This window comes from Pezoporus flaviventris, unplaced genomic scaffold (assembly GCF_033815535.1).
Source record: "Pezoporus flaviventris isolate CSIRO_AGI_PZ_B2104156 unplaced genomic scaffold, CSIRO_AGI_Pfla_v1 ptg000148l, whole genome shotgun sequence".
Classification (NCBI taxonomy): domain Eukaryota; kingdom Metazoa; phylum Chordata; class Aves; order Psittaciformes; family Psittacidae; genus Pezoporus; species Pezoporus flaviventris.
In genome coordinates, this window is record NW_026892696.1 from 269205 (window position 1) to 292047 (window position 22843).

Sequence of the window (22843 nt, forward strand, 5' to 3'; positions counted from 1 at the left end):
GAAGGTTTCTGCCTTTACTTCCATGCCAGCAGCCCTTTTATTCTTGCAAGGAGGTATCTCAGAGTGTAACTATTAAACCACCTCCTTCTTTGGACAACCCTTCTCCACTTCCCACCCTTTTTTGCACCTTACCCATGGGTTACTGCATCCCAGGGTGGAAAACATTGTTCTGAAACCTTTTGTCTGAGTAGACGTTTACATTTAGAAGTACAAAAGGAAATTAGAAACTGTTTGGTGCTGTAGACTGAGATGAGCTCTTAGGCAGAAGCTCTTCCCTGTGAGGGTGCTGAGGCGCTGGCACAGGGTGCCCAGAGAAGCTGTGGCTGCCCCATCCCTGGCAGTGTTCAAGGCCAGGTTGGACACAGGGGCTTGGAGCAAACTGCTCTAGTGGAAGGTGTCCCTGCCTGTGGCAGGGGCTGGAGCTGGAGGAGCTTTAAGGTCCCTTCAACCCAAACCAGGCTGGGATTCTATGATTCTATGGGGATGGGAATAGAAAAGGGGATGAGCGATGGAGCCAGGGTTTGCAGCTCAGCACGGGGAATAAAACCCCCATCTCAGTGGAGACATCTCGCAGCAGAGGCTCTTACAGGAGCTGACAGCACCATTTGGGTCATGCGCGGGCTGTTAACCCACAGACCGGCCCTAAAACAGCAGCACGCTTGGCTTGGCTGAACTCGGTTTTACCTCGGGGCCACCTATTTAGGCTGAAGCTCTCTTAGGATGTGTGGGGATATGTTCCGCCTACCCCTGTTCATTGCATTCCCAGGAGAGTAAAGAAAAGGCACCGTCTCTCAGGGGGTCCATCAAATCCACGCTCAGATAAAGTGAGATTTGATTTCCAGACATCTCCGTGCAAGAATGAACTGCGGCTTTTCCCAGCGGATAAAAGGCAGGGAGAGAAGGGAGAGAAAATCCAGCTCACTCGAAGGAAATTCAGCACCTAATTGGTTTTATTTAATATTTGATGGACTGATCTGTGCAGAACCCGACTGCTTGCAGGGTGGTTATTTAAGAAACAAGCTTAACCCACCAGTTTTAGCAGATTGGTGTCTCCGGTTGTGCTGCAATCACAGCACAGGGACTGTTCCCCATCCTCATCCCAAGGAAACCTTTTGCTCCGGTGCTTCTTTTGGGCATATCTAAGCCCCAAAAGATGATTCTGGCTTCTTTGGGATGGATTATTTTGCATGGGGCTGGCTTTGTGCGGCTGGAGATGCGGAGGCTTTGTGTGATTTTGGGAAGCAGTAGGGTTAAGCTGGGCTTGAGGACTGTAAGAAAAGGTGTTGGGGAGACAGAGTGACCATATGGGACATGGGAAAATCAAAAGCAAATTGCAAAAAAAAAAGTTGATTAACAAAGAAAAGAGTTGTGTTCTTTAGGAAGTGCTGCTTCTAAGGTGGAATAGGAACAGAAAGGGGCATCCATCCTCGAGGAAAAGCTTCCTCCAGCCCCCTAATCCCTTCTGCCATGGCTGCTTGCAAGTCCTATCCCTCTCCCTCCCTACCTGGGCTCTTCATAAATAATAGTCACATCTCCCCCTGTGTCCAGGAACTAATTGGATCTGGGGAGTTGCTTGAAAACAAGGTCGTCTGAGCAGCAGGACAATGGAGGGATGCGCATCCCTGGCCAGTGTGTTGGTCTGGGGGTCTGAATGGCTCCAGGGCTGGATCCTGCTGCTGTGGGGCTGCAGAGAGAGGGGGATTGCTGAAGGAAAAGAGTCAAGTGGAAACTGCTGCCCCAGGGCTACTGGTGCCTGTAGCCCTCATCCCTCCCCATGCTGGACCACACATCCCTGCCTGCACCCCACAACCCTGCCTGCATCTCTTCCCATCCTGAACACATCCCTGCCTGCATCCTGTCCCCATTCCTGTATCCCTCTCCCTGCCTTCACCCCACATTCCTGCCTGCATCCAGCATCCTTCCTATGCCCCCATCCCCCGGACAGTGCCCCCCCCCCCGCCCGTTCCTGCACCCCCTCCCTAAACTGCACACATCCTCCTGCACCCCACGCCCCCCATACAGTACCCCCCCCCACCCCGTCACCCCCAATACACCACGCACCCCCCACATACACTGCACAGCTCCTCCTGCACCCCCTTCCGAGCCGTGCACCGCATTCTCCGCCTCGCACCCCCGTACACCCCACACCCCCTCCATTCACTGCCTTAACCTCCCCGACACCGTTCTGCCTCCTCCCCCTACCGTGCATCCCTTTCTCCACCCCTCATCCCCCCTCGCATCCCCTTCTCCTTTGACCCCCCCACTTTGCGAACCCCTCCTTTCATCCTTCTCTCCTTGGACACTCTCCAGAGACCGCTCCATTCCTATCTTCTCCCCTTGCATTACCCCCTTTGCTTCCCCCACTTCCCTCCCTCCTCCTCGCTCCCCCCCCCCCCACTTCCTTGCTTCCTCCCCCTTTTGCGACCCCTCCACTTCACTCCCCCCATCCTCCTCCCCTTCCCCCCCCTTCCTTTGCATTCTCCCCCTTGTACCCCCCCTCTTTACGACCCTCTCCCCCCTTACCCCGCGCTCCCTTCCATCGCTCCCGCCCCTCCAGCACCTCCCGGGGGCCGGGCCGGGGCGGGCTCAGCCGCCGGGGCGGGGTGGGGGGGGGACGGGGCCGGCCGCAGCTCGCTCCGCTCCCGCTCCAATAAATCGGCTTAAGGGCGGCAGCGCGGCCGAGACGCGCACACACGGAGCCGGCCCGAGCCCCCGCCGCGATGCCCGCCTGCCCCCCGGGCAGGGGGCTGGGGGGCCGGTGAGCCCCATGGGGCTGCCCCCCCCGCGGGCATCATGCGGACCATGAGCCCCTTGTGCCTGCTGCTCTGGGACATCCTCGACGTGGCGCTGGGTGAGTGTCACCCCCCCCCTCCCCGCGCACAGGGAGACCCCCTTCGGCCGCTGAAGTAAAGGGGTGCTCAGCTGCACCCCGATAAACGCGTGGGGTCTGCACCCCCCGAGGGTCGGGGGGTGATGGGGGGGGCTATAGAGGCTATAGGGAGGGGGGGCAGCCACCCCGTTTGGAGGTAATAGCGCACCCGTTAATAGGGCACTGGGTTTGGAGCAGCTGGTGGGGCACTTGTTAATGGGGCGCCCCTTTTGGACCTGTTAATGGGGCACCCCCCCTCTAAGGACGCTGGTGTTGGACCTGCTAATGAGGCAGTGGTTAATAGAGGACCCCTTAATAGGGCACCTGCTTTGGGAAGGGGTGCTGGGGGACAGGGTGAGGAGATAAGGGGATGCTCATCCCTCGTACCTTGAGCCAGCGTCATAGTGGGGGGGCATCGGTATCACCCTTCCCTGCTGCTCCATACCGCGGCTCTGAGTCCCAGCTCTGCTACTGATCACTCCATACAGGAAGGGTTCTGTGTCCTGGGGACCCCCATGAGATACAGCTTTAATTTGGGGGACGGAAAGGGAGGGATTGCAGCACCCAGGGGCACCCCAACCTCTTGGCCGTGCCCCAAACCCCATAGGTAGGATGGAGGGAAAAGCAGTCCTCGAATTCCCACTGTCCGAGGGGTTTACAGCTGGCTGAGCACCTAAATGAACATCTTGTGTCCCCAGGTTGCCCCACAAAGGTTTTAATAAGAGCCCCCCCACCTCCCCATCCCCAAAAATGGGGGCCCCAGGAGGCAGAAATTAACAGGGCAGGAAACTTTCCCTTCCTCGCATCCCGCAGGCTGTGGTGTGGTAGCAACTGAATTTCTTGTGCATTGAAGGCAATTTCCCTGCTCTTTCCACTTATCCCCTGCATGTGACCCCCCCCCCCCCCAGCATCACTTGCTGTTGGGTCTCAGGTGGCTGCTCTGTAATGAGCACAGCGAGCCCGGCTGCTCTCCGGGGGCGGAGAGGCTCCGGGTGCCGGAGGGATGAGCAGGACCTGCTCGGTATCCCCTCTGTTTTGGGTTAATAATATACTTTTTCCTCTCCGGAAAGCCGCCGTCAGCTGCTGCAGAGCACAGGGAGGGGGAGCAGCAGCCACGCTCTGCAGGGCTGAGCAGGGAGAGGGTCACACAATGGACCCAATTCTTTCCCAGCATCTCCAAACCCATCCCTCAAGGACCACGGACCATTGAGTTAGCCAGATCCCCACTTAGATTTGGCTGAATCAGGGGTGGGAAGGCACCCTGCATCCTCTGCATCCCTCTTTGATGGGTTTTATGTGCTGCCAGGCTGCGGCTGATGCTCTTTTTCCTCTTCCGTGCATCCTGAGCATCCCACTGGCATCGTGCTGCCGAACACACGGTCCATAATAAAACCTGTGTGGCTTGGGGTGGGGGGAACAGCAAATCCAGTCCTGCCTCCCTCCTGGATCTCCGCTCCACCTCCACCATGCTTTTATGGTCGCAGGTAGACGATTGTCATGGAGCAAGGCGTCCCTCCGGCTTCTCCCCATCCATCACTGGTGCATGGATCATTTTTCCTCATTTTCTCCCCTTTTTATCACTGTAAACTGGGTGATTGCTCTTCTGCTGCTGGTTTGTGAGAGCGGGCACGGCTAAATCTGTGCATGCAATGTGTATATAGGGGGGAAATAAGAGATAAAAGTTGCTTTGTGCTGGATCTAGAGGAAACCGGTGGCCCTGGGGGGGTCGTGGGTTATGAAGTGATGTGGGAGGAGGGTCTCATGGGCAGGTTCAATGGGCAACGCTTGTGTTTGGACATCCACGAGCCAAGTTTTGGCTCTTAAAATTGTGCTGGAACTTTGCTGCTTTCCCGTATCCTGAGGATCAGCTGCGTTAAGTGTCTCCCAGTGCTGGGCAGAGAAATGCTGTCCCGAAAAAGAGCCGATTTGTGCTCTGCTTTTCCAGTAAACAGCTAAAAAACCCTTGTTAGAGCCTGGGTTTGGGGTGGGTGCTCCCACCCCGACACCTCCCTTTGCTCGGGGCAGCAGGAGGCTGCGGAAGCCGAGCGCTGCTCCCGATATTCAGTGGGCAGATGGCTTTTCTGTGGCTGACAGCATCTTTGGCTGGAGCTGCAGTGTTGTAGCAGCAAGGGAGGATGTGCCCAAGGAGGTCCTTCCATTCCTTATCCCAGCACCTTCCTTTCAAGGGATGGAGCAGGATCCGGGTGGGAAGACGCAGCCGGAAGATGTGCTCTTCCCTGCAAGAGCATTTGCCCTCAGCATCTTCCCTATGTCTCCAAAAGCATTTTTAAGGGGGAATCTTGCCTGGTTTTACTGTCACCATATATATTGCTTGTCCGGAAGCTGCCCCAACGCTGCTGCATCCCGAAGACCTGCTTACAGCACAGGGGAAAGCATTACAAGTGCTTCTCATCCTGCAAAGCATCTGTACCTTCATGTGGGAGCCTTTTGGGGCTTTCCATCCATCTCCCCATAATGAAAAACCCTTTTCTTTACCCGAAGGGAACTGCTTGCTTCCTCAGTGCGCAGTAGGTCGGCTGGATCCTTACGGACGTGTTATACATCCCCCCGGGGAGCATCACCCCTTGTAATACAGCTTTTTGCTTTTCCTTATAACAAGCTCAATCTCTTCCCTTGGCCAGAAAACGTTGCCTAAGGCAGGGCTAAGTGGGTTAAGGAACCATCAAGATGAGAAAATCAGGGCATGTGGAGGAGGCAAGTGGCTGGACCATGGATAATGATGGAGCTGTAGCCTCGGGGCCCCCCCTTCCCTGGTTTTGGAAAGCTGGGAAGCCCCATCTGCAAGCAGAGCGATGGTTTGTTGGCATGGCTGAAACCAGGGCTGGCTGATGAGCCGGCGCTCAGCTTGTCACCTGAAATATGCTTCCCATAAAGGGTTCGTCGGGGTTTGTTTTACAGCCGTGTAAAATCAGAGCCGTGTTCTGCAAGCGTGGAAGGGAGGGCTAAATGTGCTGTGTTTTGATCTCAATGAGATATTCCTGTCCTCGTCCTCCGAGGGCTTTGCTTTAGCTTCTGTATTCCCCCCCCACGGCACCTCCTACGATGGGAATATTCAAGTGTAGCTCCTTATTTGAAGCTGCTTTGGGGTTTGCTGGGCTTTGCCCCAAAAGGGCAGCTTGGCTGGGGCTGGGCTTTGCAGGGATGTGCCCATGGGGATATCCCTGTGCTGCTTCTCCAAGCCAGCTCCTTCTCCAAAAACCGGCTTGGAAAAATCCCTTTGCAGTCATTGCTTTTATCAGCAAGCTGGATTTTTACCCCCTCTTCATTCCCAGAAATCCCCCAAAGCTTTTCCTTACAGGGATTTTCCCAGCTTACATGCAAGGCTGCTCCTCGCAAGCCTGGAAAAGCTCATTTTCCTCCTTTCCATAGGAAAATAATGGTGTGTGGCTTTTACCAGGGTGATGGGAGCCACTTGCTTGTGTCTCTGTTGAGCTCAGCTGGAGAAAAGAGGGATTTGGTGGGAATTCGTGTGTTTGGGGGCAGTGAGGGGAAAGGAGGAGCACCCTCTTTGCCATGGAAGCAAACCCTGCTTAATTCACCTGCAGATGCACGGCACTGACCTGAAAACCCATCCCACGCTCCCTCCATCCCTCCCTACTCGTGCTTTTCCCTGGCAAATCTTACGTTCAGCTTTAGGGTCAAGCTCTTTCCCACTCTTTCCATGAGTTCTGCGCTTCAGTGCAGGATCTTCCCTTCACCTGGTAACATGCATCATCGGGGGCTTATTAATAAGCATCACTGGGAGATACTCCAGGCTTCATTTCTCCATGGAAACCCTCACACATGAATTCATGGCAGGTCCTTGGCTGCCCCTGAGCACTCCTGAAGCTCCTTCATGTGTCAGAGCTCAGATTTGGGGTATTTACCCCCCAGATTCACTTGCTGCAGCAAGTATTTGGTATTATTAACACCCCCGCTAAAAAAATAAGCGTAGGGATACTGTAGGGTTTGGGATGTTGGTCCTAAAATATGGAAGATTTGGTTTTAGGAGCCTTAAGCTAAACAGCTTCTGCTATATGCAGTGTGCTAAATGCTCTATACAATGTGCTATATGCTAAATGCAACGTGCTAAATGCAGTGTGATACTTGCTAAACGCAAGGTGCTGTATGCAATATGCTAAACAGATCACAGCCCTCCTATATGCCCTGGAGCTTCTCTGATGCCTCCAAGCACTCCCAGGCAAGGTCCGCCCTTAGCGTTGCATCCAGGCTTGAGCAATGTGGAAATGCAGCTCAGCTCCTGCATGGGTGGGTTTTGTGGAGCATCCAGACATGATGCTAACCATGTTCTCACCAGCCTCCCCTTCCCATGGAGGTGTTTTGGGGCTTCACATGCTCCATCTGCTTTCTCTTTTCTGGTTGTCTTGGTAGAAATGGTCTTTTCTGTCTGAAAAGCCTGGACTGGGACTGTTTGACCCGCTGTCGCTTTGCTCTTTTCCCCAAGTGCTTCAGGATCTGCCAAGGAAAAGCTCTCCACCGTGTTGGGATAAGAGCAGGTTTTATTGAATCCAGATGCACGGATGGCTTCAGAATTAGGCTGAGACAGGGGCAAGGATCATGCTAGGGGAAACGCCTTCCAGTGAGGTGGTGATGGAGCCAGTGCCTCACCCTGGCAAGGATGGAGATGGCCAGGACCTGTCTGGGGCCATGTACAGGGAGGACAAAGCATCAGCCCTTTGGGACCCAATGGTGATGAGATTTCCTCAGTGCTTTGGCTTTTCTCCCCTATCTTCTACGAGAAAACGTTGATTTCAGTGCCACCAAGCCAGGCTCTTTGCTCAGACATCAGCAGAGAGGGAAAGGCAGGGAAGGAGCCCCCAGATCCCTATTTGTCGGAGGCAGGAGGTGCAGCTCTCGCCTTGCGAACTTCTCTGCTCATAAATCCTGCTGCAAAGAGCCGAGCGGGGAGGATGCAGCTGATGTGGCTGGTTTTGTTCCCTTGCCAAACGGCTCTCTTTGCCCTTTTGTTTGCTTTCTGCCGAGGCACTTGGAGTACTGATGGGCTTGTTTATAACTAATGACTGGTGCTCACATTATCTCTCCGCAGCATTATCTCCTTCCCACTTTTCCCCTCTCCTTCCTAAAATAAACCGTCAATCACAGACTTGTTTTCAGCGCTTTGGGGACTGGGTTTACCGTAAGTGCCAAGGGCAGGCAGGCTCATAGCAAAGTGCGGGGACAATAATCCACCGCTGTGGATGCCCCTATGGATTTACCACGTCAAATTAGGTTTTTAGGGTCTGCAAAGCCATTTGGGAGGAGAGAAGGTGCGGGTGCTGCTTGTTTCCACTCTCAGCTGGCTGAGAAATGGGGTTCATCCCCTCTAAACACTGCATCAGAGCCCTCCTGATGTGCTTGTCTGGTGGGGGGACTTCAAGTCCTTTTGGGATGACTCCTTGCTGTGTCCCTGTGATCTTACAGGGTTGTCAATGGGGGTATGTGTGTGTTTGCGGCAGAAGCCAGCGCTGGAACTGGTTCTTTGAAATGCAATTAGTGCTTGTATTAGCTAGAAGCAAAACTATCATTAATAGGGTCTTGCCAGCCCCAGCAAGGGAGGTTTGAAGCGGGGAAGGAGGTTTTTTCCAGCACTGGGTTGAATCCACAGCAACGCTCTGCCTGAGGCCTCCAAAGAGGTTTGGGGAACATCAGGAAAACCCACATTGCCCAGCAGAGGGATGCTGCAACCCAATGGGAAGGGGCTGTGGGGGTGGAAATGTGGCATTGCCAAGCCCTTCCCAGCCTCCAGACCACACATTTTGTCCCTTCTGGTGCTGGAAGCACATCCCCATCTGCAAAATCCTTCTTGGCTGGAAGAGTGGATGTCTCAGAGGCACTGCAAAATGGAGCAGGGGAGGCAGGGATTTAGCTCATCTCCTGCCCAAACCTCTGTCTAATTTCCCATTTATATAATGCCTTCAACAATATACTTTGGAGGGGAGGGTGAAGGGGATTAGCAGTGGTTATTTCAGCCCTGCTCCTCCTTCCTGGGCTTGTAGATAAATCCTGATGCTGCATCCTATCGGGCCAGGACAGGGGAAAATGAGAGCTGGAGAGCTCTCCGTAGGGACTCACCTGCTTTGCATGTGTATTTGTACCTATTGGTTTCTTTGCCAAGGAATCTGCAGCCACGGGGATGGGCTGGAGTGATGCAGAGATGCTCTGTGATGGGGTTTTGTTCTCCCCAGGGGAACAAAATGATGGGTGAGATGCAGGGTGACAGGGGGGACATGGTGGGTGGCACTTGGGTTCACCTCTAGGCGGTCTATCACCCATGGAAATGCTTTTTGGAGGGATGGGTTTCATGGGTAACCCTGGGTTTGCTGATAGCAACATTGCTTTTGATGGTGCTTGTGCGTCCCCAGGGTTTTTCTCTTGTTGCTGATCATACTTGAAAAGAGGAAGATGAAGAAAGGGGCAATTTTGGCTGCTGGTTGTCATCATCACGGGTGCCAAGTGATGGGTTTAGGAACCGCTGGCTCCTTGCTGGGGGACTGAGATGGACCATAACAGCAGGAGCACCTTCTTCATCACGAGTGAGCTGTTGGCTATGTCTTTACTTCTACAAACTAGTCTGGAAGGGCATTTTGGTGGCCAAGTGGTTTAGATTTCCATCCCAGCTCTACAACTCTAGAGAGTGAGTTTCAGAGCTTGGCTCTAAGTCATGCTTAGGAAGATTTCCATCCAGAAATCAGGCAGTCCTCTATGTACTGTGATCTGAGGTACCTCTCCTGCTCCATCAAGCATCTTTCTTGTAGTTTTAAGCCCAGGAAAGCCCTTTTCCCTGCAGATTTAGCTTCTGCACAAGCTGTCAGGAGGGGGGAACCACATGCACAGGCTTTGCCATCCCACTCCTATGCCCTGCTTTCAGCACCGAAAGCGTCCCAAGAGCTTGTGGTTGAATCTGTCTGGTTTCCTTGCTTTTTCTCCTAAAGATATACCTGCCAAGTTGTATTGCAGAAGGATGTGGTGACTCAGAGCAGGGTGGGAGGATTTTGGCACCCCAAAATACATACAGCCAGCTGCTGGGGAGCAGGGGTTTTTCCATGGAGGACGGATAACGGACTAGGTCTGCTGATGGAGAAGCACCATGTAGCGGGTAGATGCTGCTCCAGAAAGGGTGCAGAAGATGTATCACCACCAGGAGGAAGGTTGGGTGATAACGCTGCTGGTTTGGTTTCCAGACAGACCATCGTTCATGGAGGAAAACCCTCTCTGCTCGCATCATCCTCCCCTTGCAACTTGATAATGAGATGTTTTCTGTAAGTGCTTTCTGAGGTGCCTCTTTCTCGTCTCGATTTGTGTCTTCCTGCATTATTATGCTATTAGAGGAGGGAAGCCCTTTGCAAGCAGTTGATGTGTGCAAACTGGCTGGAGATAGTTGGGTTTCCTCCTGACGGGGAGTGAATTTACACCGCTGTAATTATAGCAGCGGCGTGGGAGTGGAGTGATGCTCGAGGAAGCGCAGGCGAGCCCCATTTCCAAATTAAACCCTTCTGCTCTTAGAAATGTGTCTTTTAGTTCTGTTGTCGCTTGGTTTTGGGGCAGGAAAACCGTATCTGGGTGACTTCCTGGTGGGAAATGATTTGGAGGGAGCAGGAGTTGGGCACTTGGATGTTAAAGGATGCTTGTGCCTCTGTGTTTGTTTGCATGGACCCCCCTCCTCTGCCTCCTGATCTGCTAAAAGCTCCCTGCCGCGAGAAAACAAGCCAACTCTTTAAAATGGAAAGGGCTTATTTAAACAATGTTATCTCTCTGGTGAAGGGAGAGAGCATATTGAATGGTTATATTTAGTGCCGGGTGTAGGACAAAGCAGATGCAGAGAGATTTTTAACGCGGGGATGTTAATCACGCCACACCGCCCCGGAGATGTGTGTGTATATATATATATTTATATATGCAACACACACTTGCTCAGACACCCGTGTACTACTCACTGAGGGTGAGGATGGGAGCTGAACAGCCCTTCCTGATTTGCTTGTTGACCTTTTTTCACCCTGGAAAGCCCATCCTGGCAGGGCAAAGTGATGCAGCTCTGGGAGCTGGGGGCCCCTTGAAGGGATGTGACTTGGTCTACGGGGATGTGCACAGCCCGTTGTCCCTTCTGCCCCCCAAAATGGGATGGGGATGGGAAAGAGAGCACTTAAAGGCTTGCAAATGGGCTGTTTAACAACCCAGCAGTGCTCTCCCCACAGCAAGCCGTGAGGAAAGCCTACTGCATTACCCAGCCTCTATTACCCACCCTCACGGGAGCACTGAATTAAAGGAAATATTTTATGATCCCATGCTTCATTATGTTTTATTAAAAGCAGAGCATCGGCCTCCCCTGCCACATTCATCAGAGCAGAGGCTCTGTTGGCCTTTTTTTTCCCTCCCTCCTAAGCTCTTTCTGCTGTCGCTGTTGCTCCCAAAGCATCTGACTGCTTGGGTTGGTTGTAGGGCTGGTCCAGGGTCTCCCGGCGCAGGAGGATAATAAGCAGTGGGGTGAAAAATGTGGCTGTTGGTTTTATCTAAGGATGCTCCGTATCTGAACAGGCTCGGGGATGTGAAATGCTGCGGGAAAAGGGATGGATGCAGGAAAGTGGAGTCACGGGGAGGTATCACCCCATGGAGGTGTTTGAGTCACGGATGGAGCTGAGCACATCCCCATGAAAAGATGCTCAGAAAAGCCTCCCCCTGTTTTTCTTCTTTGCTCCATCTCAGGCTGATCAAGCCTGGCATGGAATGGCTCCATTTTGGGGGAAAGACCCCCCAAAAAAGCCAAGAACCTCTCTGCAGAGGGTTTGGAGTTTGCTATATAACCATATATAGAAATTATATATATATATATAACCTTTGAGATCAGCAACAAAAAGCCAGACAAATATTGATAGCTGGGCAGATCTGGAAGCAATTGGGAGACAGAAAGGTATTAATTAGCAGTGATTTCTCAATGGTGCAGAGATGGATAGGGATTAAGGTAAGACCCATGTGCATCCTCTCCGTGAGAGCGGAGGAGTAGTGGTAAATCAGCGTCATGAATCAGGGCTGTAAGAGGGAGATATTCTTTAATCTTATTAGCAGCACGGCATTACTGGGACACCAAAGGGATTATTAATCACAGAGTGTAAATCGGGGTAAAGAGGGTAGCTTCAAATTAGCAATCCTGCTCTGGACAGCGAGAGGGGTAGCAGGGATGGAGGAGAAAAGGCAGTGGGGTGAAGGCTGAGTCAGGTACCAAGGGAAAGGGAAAAAAGCCCATGCCAGGGGATGAGGGTGAGGTTGGGATGTGGCTGCCCCTTACCTTGGCCAAATTGGTGCCCAGTGCCAAAGCCCAGAGCTGGAAAATCGCTGTAAATTGTGTCCGTTACAGGGTATGCAGGTGTCTGTTTTATCAACCCGACTGTGTGTCTGTCCCTCCATCCTGTCCTCTCATTCCTTCACCCTTCCCTCCACCCATCCCTCTGTTGCTACCCCCATCCCTCTATTCTTTCCTCTATCCTCTTTCTCCATCCCTCCCTTTCTTCATCCATCCATCCATCCAATCGTCCATCCATCCATCCTTTCATCCCCATCCATCCATCACTTCTTCCATCTCTCCCTCCCTCTCTCCCTCTCTCTGTCCTCCATCCACCCCTATCTTAACCCCCCCCATTCCTCCCTCTCTTCATCCCTCTCTCCATCCTTCTTGCATTCCTCAGAGTCCTTCTCTGTCCCTTTCTTCCTCTCTCCATCCTTTCCTTCATCCCTTCATTCCTCCCTTAATCCCTCCCTCTATTTTGCCATCCCTCCCTCTGTTGCTCCTTCCATCTCTCTCCCTCCATCCTTCTCTCCACCCATCCCTCCCTCCCTTAATCCCTCTCTCTATTCCTCTATCCCTCCCTTTTTCCATCCCTCCTTCTGTCACTCCTTACATCCTTTACCCCATGTACGATGAGCAGAAGACACCAGCTGCCTCTGGACTGCTCCCGATGGGAACACAGTGGGTTTTGCAGCACTGGAGCAAAGAAGCACTGTGGCTTTGCTGCTTTTTAGCACTTAGCTAAGGACGGTGCCAGTCTGGCTACCCCAGGCTCCCCCAGGGTCTTTTGGGGTAAAAAGCTGTGTTTCACACCTTAAATCGCAAAAAAAAGAGTGGATTTTGTGGCATTTGGGACTTCTGCCCAGCAGCAGGCTTTATCTTCTGCCTTCCTCTGCCTGAGGTTGTGCCTTTGGAGAAGTTGTGCAGAAGGAGGATGTTAATACTAATACTAATCCTTTTCCAGTTACACGGAATCGATGGTGTGGGAAGAGCTGGCTCACGGCAGACACCCAGGGAGGGAGGGGAAGGATCGATGGCTGCCTCATTTGTCACCCATCAGAAATGAGGGATAATTGAATTTCCTGCAACTAGAGAAATAAGTAAGAGAATTCATCATCTGGGTCATGGTCAACAGCTGCCTCGACCACATTGGCACAGCCAAACCCTGCTGGGGCCTTGCTGGGACTCTTAACTTAGTGGGAAACCTGATGGTGGCATCTAAACCTAAACCCTCATTGGTGAAATCAGTTTTCCCTCTTCTGCCCTTTCTGAGCTGTTGTATCAGCAGCAAAAGCTGGAAGAGAGGAGGTTTAGGGAGGATTGTGGTGTTTCAGGTGGGAAAATTCAGAACTATGCTTATTTGTTGGAGTAGCATCCCTAAGAACCCCTTGCTCTTACTCCAGGATGGCATTTTGCATCTCAGATGGGTTTGGAAAGGGGCTCACTTTCCTCTTTGCAAGTGGGGAAATGGAGGCACGGAGCAGGACTCGCTCCAAAAGCATCCTTTGAGCAGCTTCCTGCTGCTTCCAGCGTTGCTAATTACCCCTGCCTTGGATTATACTCTAGATTAACACCACAAGCCTGGTTTCATACAATGAGCTGCTGCGGTTGTAATCCTCACCCTGAGGGCTCAAAGCAGCAGCAAAACCATCGGCTGCTGCCGGCAAAACCATTCCCAGGTCCTCCAAGAAGTGGATCCGGCTCTGGGGTTCAGGCATCTTTTATCGCAGGTTCTAACATCTGTATCTAACCCATCTGCTCCAGTGTGGGGCTCTGACAAACCAGGCTGCCTACACGTAATTGCCTTTTCACTCCTGAATTACATCTAAGGGATGGGTTTTGCTCACTGGTGCTTTCAGCTCTGGCTGGACACAAGATCCTTGATCCCAGGTGAGGTTTTCCGTAATCCCCTGTGCCTGGGGGAAGCATCCAGATGTTGCATCTTCCAACCCTGACCCTTCTGTGATCTTCCTGATGCCAACATGGGTAGACATGCCAGAAGGGACCCAGCTAATGGGGAATCTCTCCTGTGTCAGGATAGAAAGCTGAGCCTGCTGCTGGAAGTGTGGTGTGGGTAAGAAGCACATTCCCAGTCCTTTGCAGCGGAGGATTATGATGTGGTATCTCCTTCTCCTGCCACACTTAATTCTGGATTAAACGCTGCATCTGCGTGGGGAGGATTTTCCTGGGCAGTAAGTGGAGCTGAGCAGATCCCACTGCCCTCACTGTGATGCTGCTTGCTTAAAAGTACTGGAAAAGCAAAGGGATATGAATTGATGAACCAGATTGCAAGGAACCCGGACATCCCGGTCCTGAGCATTATTCCACATCGTAGCCAGGCATCAGGGAGGCATCTATTGCAAGGTTTGTAGGGAGATTCTGCATCATCCCAGAGGCATTGCATTGAACTTGGTGGCAGGTGATTGTTGCTGCTCAGCAAAAGGGGGATTGTAGGAAAATTCCTTGTCTGGTGAGCTTGGGATTTGCTGGAGAAAGAGAAAATCCTGCTGCAAGACTTTGTGGGAATACTTGTAATTGCCGAGCTTGGAGGAGTGGTTCAGAGTGCAGCATGGGGGAGAGCTGGTCAATGGGGTGAAATAAGGATGACTTGGGGGGGTTTTAGCAGGTCCTGAGGTTAAGTGGGATCTGCAATGAGGCATTAGTAGGCAAAGGAGAAAGCAAATCTCTCCTGGGAGTTATTAGCAGAAGTGGCACACAGGGGGGAATTATTGCTCTGTACTCGAGGCCGGGGGGTGGCAGCAGTTTTGGGTGGAAAAACTTTAAGGAAAATCCATTTGCCACAGAGGAAATCTGCAGGAGAGTGAGAAATCCTGCGGGAGCTGGGTTTGCTTCATTAGGGAAGGGAAAAGAGGGGGTGAAAAGGAAGGGATGTGTACTTAGAGCTGGTGCAACACAGCCTGCACGGGTGGCATCTCCTTTGCTCCTTGTTTAGCCAAAATCTGTTGTCTTTAGTTCATGGGTTGGAAGAAAAATTGGGGCGCAATTTGTTTAAAAGACTCTGCCTTGAATAGCTGTGGGCTTTTCAAGCAGCATTGCAGGCAGTCAGCCCCTATTTGCATACATGCAAATGAAGAGCACCGTCTCCATTTAAAAAATGGGGCATCTGAGGCCCAGGTTGACCCGGGCACGATTTGAGCTTCATTTTGGCACCAGCAGCTGCTCACACAGCTGAGGAGAGGCCAAGAGGTGCTGGCAAAGGCATTGAATCAGTGATGCCATTGGGTTTTCAAGGTAATTTGGCTCTGCTGCACCCAGCTTCCTTCCTCTCCTGGAACAAGACATCATTTAGGACCCTAAAACCCGCCCAAACTAGGCACCCAGGATGGCCAAATCCTTAAATAACCTGGAAATGGGGATAAAGGAACAAGAGCGATGAGCACCATAACGATGACAAACATCCTCCCCTTCCAAAACCCAAACCCAATGACCCATCACAGGTCGTGGCCACCCATTTTATCAGCCATAAACCACAGCTGGGTGCTTCAGTGCTGCACTAAAGCACTACATTTTAATGGCTGTATCAGTAGGGTGAAGATGTGGTAGTAAAATAGACTCACTCCCCCCCCTTAAGCATCATTAGGAGGTGGAGGTGTGTGTTGTAAGCTGTTGGGGATGCGCTGAGCACGCCAGCTGAGTGGGGAGGAGATAGTATAAATAAAGTTTTACTGTGCTAGAGTAAATGCTGCTAAACATACTTCACGTCTGCGTGGTGGTGGGAGATAAATATTCAATCTATAATTTATGTACATGGCTTCCCAGCCTGTGCAGGGTTTGGGAGCAGCTAATAAAATGCAATATATCAAGAAGACTTCTCGATGCAGCAAGTGCAACCCTGCTGATAATCTGCGTGGGGTTGCAAGACCCATCTTCTTCATGTTGGCTGCTTCTTCTGGAGTTGATTTATAGGGCTTGGATGGATGTTTCCCAAGTGGCTCTTGGGTTTGGTTGGGTCTCTGGGCTTTCTTCATGGGTGTTTTCATGGTTGGGTCTCTGGTTTTTCTGCAGGGACTCTTCATCAGGGACTGTAGTGATAGGACAAGGGGTGCTGGGTTCAAACTGAAACAGGGGAAGTTCAGGTTGGAGACAAGGCAGAAGCTCTTCCCTGTGAGGGTGCTGAGGCGCTGGCACAGGGTGCCCAGAGAAGCTGTGGCTGCCCCATCCCTGGCAGTGTTCAAGGCCAGGTTGGACACAGGGGCTTGGAGCAAGCTGCTCTAGTGGAAGGGGTCCCTGCCTGTGGCAGGGGTTGGAACTGGATGAGCTTCAAGGTCCCTTCCAACCCAAACCATTCCATGATTGTATGTGTATGTAGAGAAATGCTCATCTAACGCTCTTCACCCTTGGGGGTGCTGAAGTATTACCCAAATGGAAAATATATCTCATTCATCCCAGTAAGGTACCCTCAAAATCCTCCTGCTCCCTGTTATCCACTGCCTCTGCTTCCCTTCAGATGTCCTTATTCTTGCATTCGCCCCCAAAATGGCACTTCACCATCTCTCATGTTGTAGTCGGTGGGTTTGGCTTTGCAGTGGCTTGCGTCTCTAGGGTGGGCAGCATGTGGACCTTGGCTTCATGTCTTACACCACCAACATTGTGCCTCAGAGTTTGCCTCTGGGACACCACCTGACTTTTAGGTTGAGGGATCCATTGAGAATCAAAATGATGCATCCAAGGTCATCCGGAGTGTTTGTAGCAGGGCAGGGGCTTGCTCCAGATGAATGCTTCAACTGTTTTGCCTCAGAACTTCCATCTTTTTACTGGAACAACCGATTTCCCAAGGCTATCAGGCAAATGCCTTGACGGAAATGTAGTACAAGCACTAACTTGGTGCTGTGAGTAAAAGAATCCAAGCTAGAAATGGGCTTTCTCATCCTGTGCTCCGGTGAGCTGGAACAGCCTTGCCGATGAGCCTTCACTTAGGAAAGGCGTGATGAAGATGTTAAAGCAGGGTTTTGTTCCAGTCCGTGCCCAAGCCACGTACCTCATACAGATGGCTCTATCCACCATGGATTTGTTTGTCATGAGACGTGCACCAAAGGTGACAACAAGCTTGTAGAAAGCTGGTGTTTCCATCTATTTTATTAGCCAGCCCTTGGTGATGGATAGAGCTGGGGCTTGAGTAGTTGATAGAAACAAATAAGAGAGGGGAAGGGGGAGATGAGATGAGCAATGGAAAGAGAGAAGGAGACACTGCAGCACCCCAAGGCTCCCACAACCCAAATGATGCATTGCGTTTGCATGCCCAAAGTGGTCCAAACTCTCCCTTTCTGTGTCTGAGGTCATTTACCATGCCAAGGTTGTGCTGATGTGCCGGAAAACCCTACCGAGCTGAAGCATTTGAAACATGGTTTTAGCCCAGCATGATCCATTTTGAGCCTGGGTCTTTGTTTCTCTGCAGCTTACGATGTTACTGCACCATACCAGTGCTTAGCTAGAGGCACTGGTATATAAGAGCCAATCTCTGCCCTTAAGAATATCAAGCTGACTCTAGTGTTCATAATGAGGACAAAACTAGTGTAAGAATTGATTTTTCTGAAGGTGTATTGACAGATCTCTTTGGGAAGCCCTTACTTGATTGCTCGGTGTTGAAGATGCTCTCTGTGATACTAAGACTGCTGCATACAAGTGGTGTTGAGTACCATGGCACGGCGCAAAATCAGGCATCATTTCTTTCTCTTTCCGACTAGGATACTTTTTCTAGGAGAAATCTGGGATTTAAGGAGGAAAGGAAAGCTGTGGACAGTGTCCAAAAGTCCAATATCAATTGGGTTTTGGCACCAGCACTGAAATAATTGGGAATTGGGTTTGGTTTTTGCATTGGTGATAAAATCTGATGAGTAGATCTTTATTGTTTTGTTGTTTTGACCCATTTTGATTATGAAATCCTAACTGAAGCAGACCCCTTATGGCCTGTCTGTCCCCAGGAGCCCCTATGAAGTGGTTTTCTCAGTTCATCTTGATTTAAAGGGGGTCAAAAGGCCAAACCAGCCCTGCTCAATCAATGCATTGATTAGAATTATTGACTTACATTACAAGGAGCTAACATGACATGAGATGCATCCGTAGGACCTGTCAGGCTCAGTGCACCTATTGCATCCTACTTAGGCAAAGAAAAATGGACTAAAGCATATCCTATACATATTCCCTTTATATTCTATACATCTTCTCTGCATTACCTAAGGATCTAGGGGCTGGTTTGGTCCAGTAACCCCCCATCAAGCACAATCAGAGCTACAGCTGTGAAGTGTTTCCTCCCACTTATGCAAATGGCTGAGGTAAGAGGCATCTAATGAAATGTTTGTACTTTAATACACCACCATGTGAAGGAAGATGAATTTTAATTATGGGCTCTTAATTGTTTGGTCGGCCTGTTAATATCCTATTTACACAGTATTAATACAATTTGCTCTCTGCCAGCAGGGCTCTTCCTCACAGCGGGTGATGTTGTTTCAGTGGGTTTACTTCACGGACCAGCTCCATTATGCAAAAGCCAATGTGATTTTGGGATGGGCAGTGATGGGCTGCAGGATGCTCAGCTCTGCTGGAGCTCAGCTTTTGGATTGCTTGAAGGAAAAGCTAAAAATCCAAAGAAAACTGAAGCAGTTTATGCCTTTACAAACACGAACAGGCTCCCCGCAACCCATTTTTGATCCCCTTTGCAAAAGGACTGTGCCCTTTGGAAGCACGATGCTGAGTCCATCTGTCACATCCTATTCCACTCGCTGTTGTTAAACCTGTGTTAAAACACTTACTCCATCATTTACAAAAAACATAAATAAATCAGTGCGGCAGCTTTCTAGGAGGAAAAGCTCCAGATTCAGCAAAATTTGGCCACTCCAAACTGGGGCAGATGCGAATCCTTCACTGGTTCTTACCCCTTGCAGGCCTCCTGGGTTAGCAAGGACAGACAGCAGCACATTATCATTGTAAATCGACGTGGAATATCATAAATAAGGCATCGGCGGAGCTTGGCAGGGAGGGAGAAGGCATTTGTGGTGCTCCCAGGAACGGGAGCAACTGCTGGTGTTTAATCTTTAATGAACAAGATGTTGCAAAGTGCTGCGAGTCAAAGCGCGTTTGCTTAATGCTCCTCACGCCTCGTGCAGCGGGTGACATCCCTGTTTGCAAGGCTCCACTCGTGGCCATGAGCCCTTGCACGCTGGTGGCTTCCCCTTGTGCTGGCCATCGCCTTCCTGTGGTTATGGATGGGGAGCTGGATCACTCCCTGCTGTTTTGGGGTGTGATTTGTGAGCATCACAGCTGGCTCTTTTGCAAGGGGCAAAGTGCCTCTTTAAGCAGCAAATGCCTTAAATCCTAGAGAACAATCAACTCTGCACTAATTAGGGAGCTCCTGGTCCCTTTTTCCCCCCCTCCCTCCTTGTATTTGCACCCCAAAATACCATTGTGGGCTTGGCAAAGTGACTGCCGGAAGGCTGGGGAGAAATTGGTGTGAATTATGTATGAGCCCTGCTAATCACAGGCTGATTAAAATGATGATGTGTTAATATTATCTCTCCCTGTCGCCTCTGCCGAGAGGGATGTGTTGGCACCTGATGGATGGGGGGGACACGGTGGGGGCAGATGGGGCAGCTGCATCCCCACGTGTCCTCTTCTCTGGCTCCATCCCAAGGTGTTGCTCTGCTCTGATCCCTGGAAACACCTTTTCTGCTCCAAATGACCAGCACCAAATGCAAGGATGGGGATGGGTTAAAGGCTGGGGATATGTCCCAAGTGGCTACAGTCCATCGGTGGTTTGAGGTTGGCTTTTTGGGAAGTGCTGGGAGGTGAGAAATCAGGGAACAGGAGAGATTCTGAAAATCCAAAGGAGCTTGAGCAGCAGCTCAGGGAGGGGATCCTGCCCCTCTGCTGTGCTCTGGGGAGACCCCCCCTGCAGCCCTGATCCAGCTCTGGGGCAGCAGCACAAGAGGGACCTGGAGCTGCTGGAGCGAGGCCAGAGGAGGCCATGGAGATGCTGCGAGGGCTGGAGCAGCTCTGCTCTGGAGCCAGGCTGAGAGAGCTGGGCTGGGGCAGCCTGGAGAAGAGAAGGCTCCTGAAGGGGAGACCTGAGAGCAGCTCCAGTGCCTGAAGGGGCTGCAGGAAACCTGGAGAGGGGCTTGGGACAAGGGATGTAGGGACAGGCCAAGGGGAATGGCTTTAACCTGCCAGAGGGGAGACTGAGATGAGCTCTTAGGCAGAAGCTCTTCCCTGTGAGGGTGCTGAGGTGCTGGCACAGGGTGCCCAGAGAAGCTGTGGCTGCCCCATCCCTGGCAGTGCTCAAGGCCAGGTTGGACACAGGGGCTTAGAGCAAGCTGCTCTAGTGGAAGGTGTCTCTGCCCATGGACAGGAGCTGGGTGAGCTTTAAGGTCCCTTCCAACCCAAACCATTCCATGATTCTATGTAGGTTAAAAAATACCAGGCACATGGGGAAGATGCAGAAGGGTTGCTTTGTGGTGCTGGGAGACACCAAAAGGCTCCTTCACCCCGAGGTTTCCAAGGGCACCCACGCGTGCTGTAGTGGCTTGTGCTTGAGTGCTTGCAACCCACCCACTCAGCCACTCTCTCATTCCCCTTCCTTAACAGGACAGGGGGGACCTCAGCCTATTTGGGATGCTCCCATGGGGCAGAAACAGGGCTTTCTGCCAGTGCCTTGGTGGAAGCATCCTTTTGCATCCTCCGCTTGCGTGGCCGGGGTGAAACCTGCCCCCTCCTTCGCAGCTATTCTGTGATTGAAAGCACTGAGCATGTTTCAATGTGCTCTTTTTATTAATGTGTCACTCCTGATTTAAAAGGACATTTCATTTATCTCTCCCTTCCCCCTCCCCTCCTTTATTTCCACCCCCCTTTAAAGTGGATGTCGCAAGAATTCCCACCGCTCACTAGCAAAAATACTCTTCTTTCCCCAGGGATGAGATCTAATCAGAGGGCTGGATTTCCATAGGGCTGAATCTAATCCGAGGGTGGCCTGGCATAGCTTGCACTAAGGAATATGTCTCATTTCAAAAGAGCAAAGGGGAAGGAGAGGAGCCTCGGGGTTCAAAGCTGCTTTTGGGATGCTGATAACACAGAGGATGATGGAGACGGTGGGTTGGGCTCTTCCATTGGAGGTGCAAATCTGACGCTCAGCCCTGTTTAAATAGGACTTAAAAGTCAGTAATAATTGTCACTGCTGGTTTCTTCTTCACAGTAAATCCAAAAAGGGACCAAAGTAGGGGTTTTGAGGACTGGTGACACTTTGCCATCCTCTGCTGTAGGAAAACAAAGGGAAGGGAGGGGATGAGGGATGAGATTCAGGGTATGAGGGATGAGATACGCACATCAGCCACAGCAAAACAGCAGGTTTGGGACAGCTCCATCTGGATTCCTGTGTTATTTTTCAGTACCTGGCTTTATTTTCACTGCTTTTCCCTCTCCCTTACACACATCCTTAGCATTTATGGGGCTGGCTCCTCCAGGGATCATGCATCTGTTTCTCTCCTTCATCTCCTTCTTTTTCCCACTTTCTAGGGTGATTTTGCTCTGAATCTGGGCAGCTGATGCTCTTCAAGCAGGTGGATTTTCACCTTCCTTCCCCTTCCAGGTGCTGCTGGGGCTCCAGCATCAGCCGTTGTGGAGTCCCTATCCCCCTAGCACTGGTGCAACAAATCACAGAGCTCCAGAGCTTTGTCTTTGCCATGCAGGATCTGCTCAGGAAAGCCAGAGCATCCTCTGGTTACACTCTGGTGTTTTTAAGGACCAGATATCCTCCCAGCACAGCTGAGCCCAAATTACTGGGCATGGAAATGGGAGCTGATGGCCTGGTGGCCATCTCAAAGAGGGTTTTGTGGCTCACGGAGGGAGCAGGGCATATTTGGGCTGTATTTGGAGCCATCTAGAAGGTGCAGGTTGGGAATGTGTTTGCAGGGGGATTTACTTGGGTCAATGCATTTGCTTCACGTGAGTGGAGGTGATTTATTGCAACCATCCCCAACTTGGCTGGTTTTGAATTTAAAAGGCACCAACCATCAGGAGATGGCCTAAGCACCACCAAAGCACTTGGCTGGGCTGGAATGGGGATGCTTTAGCTTCCCATTGTTGTGCATAGGGTGTGAAGCCCAATGACATGGGAAGAGGGATGGAAAACCACCTGGAGATGATGCAGTTATGAACCAGGATCTCCCATCTCTCAATAATCCGTGGACACAAGGGAAAATGCAATCTTAACTCTGTCGTTGTCACCCATTGGCTTTGTTTTATCACCCTGTTGATCTGCACCGGGGCAGAAGGAAGGTGGAATCTTGCCTGCCTAATGAAGAGGCAGAGCCTTTCCAGACACATGGAGGCTCCATCCCTGGCTTGAATCCATCCCTGCTTTCCTCTGGGTGGCTGCAGAATGTTTGCTCATCCCTTTCCCTTTGCTCTCCTGCCTGTTGCTCACCTCCCTATTGGAAATGTCAAAAGAAAAGCAAGGGGAACTGGGGCACCCGCCACGAGACCTCGCCTGACCTTCCTCGCATCCCTCCTCCTCTTCCCTCTCCCATTGCTGCCTCTCTGTATCTGCAGAGTCCGAGGGGGTTGTGTGCTCTGTTGGCAGCCGCAAGGAATTAATCCCTGCTTTAGCGTGCTAAAATAAACCCTGTCCAGGCAAGGAGAGAGGCTGGAAAGAAGCTGGCCCGGAATGA

General features: G+C 51.4%; 1 protein-coding gene across 1 annotated transcript in view; it reads left to right on the forward strand.

Annotated features, from left to right (window-relative positions):
* The first annotated feature begins 2625 nt into the window (after positions 1-2625).
* Positions 2626-22843, forward strand: part of IGSF21 (immunoglobin superfamily member 21) — a 40001-nt gene continuing 19783 nt past the window's right edge. The window contains exon 1 of the mRNA XM_061479344.1: positions 2626-2851. Coding sequence (XP_061335328.1) covers positions 2794-2851 — 58 coding nt within the window. The 5' untranslated portion in view covers positions 2626-2793. The remainder of the gene's footprint in view (positions 2852-22843) is intronic.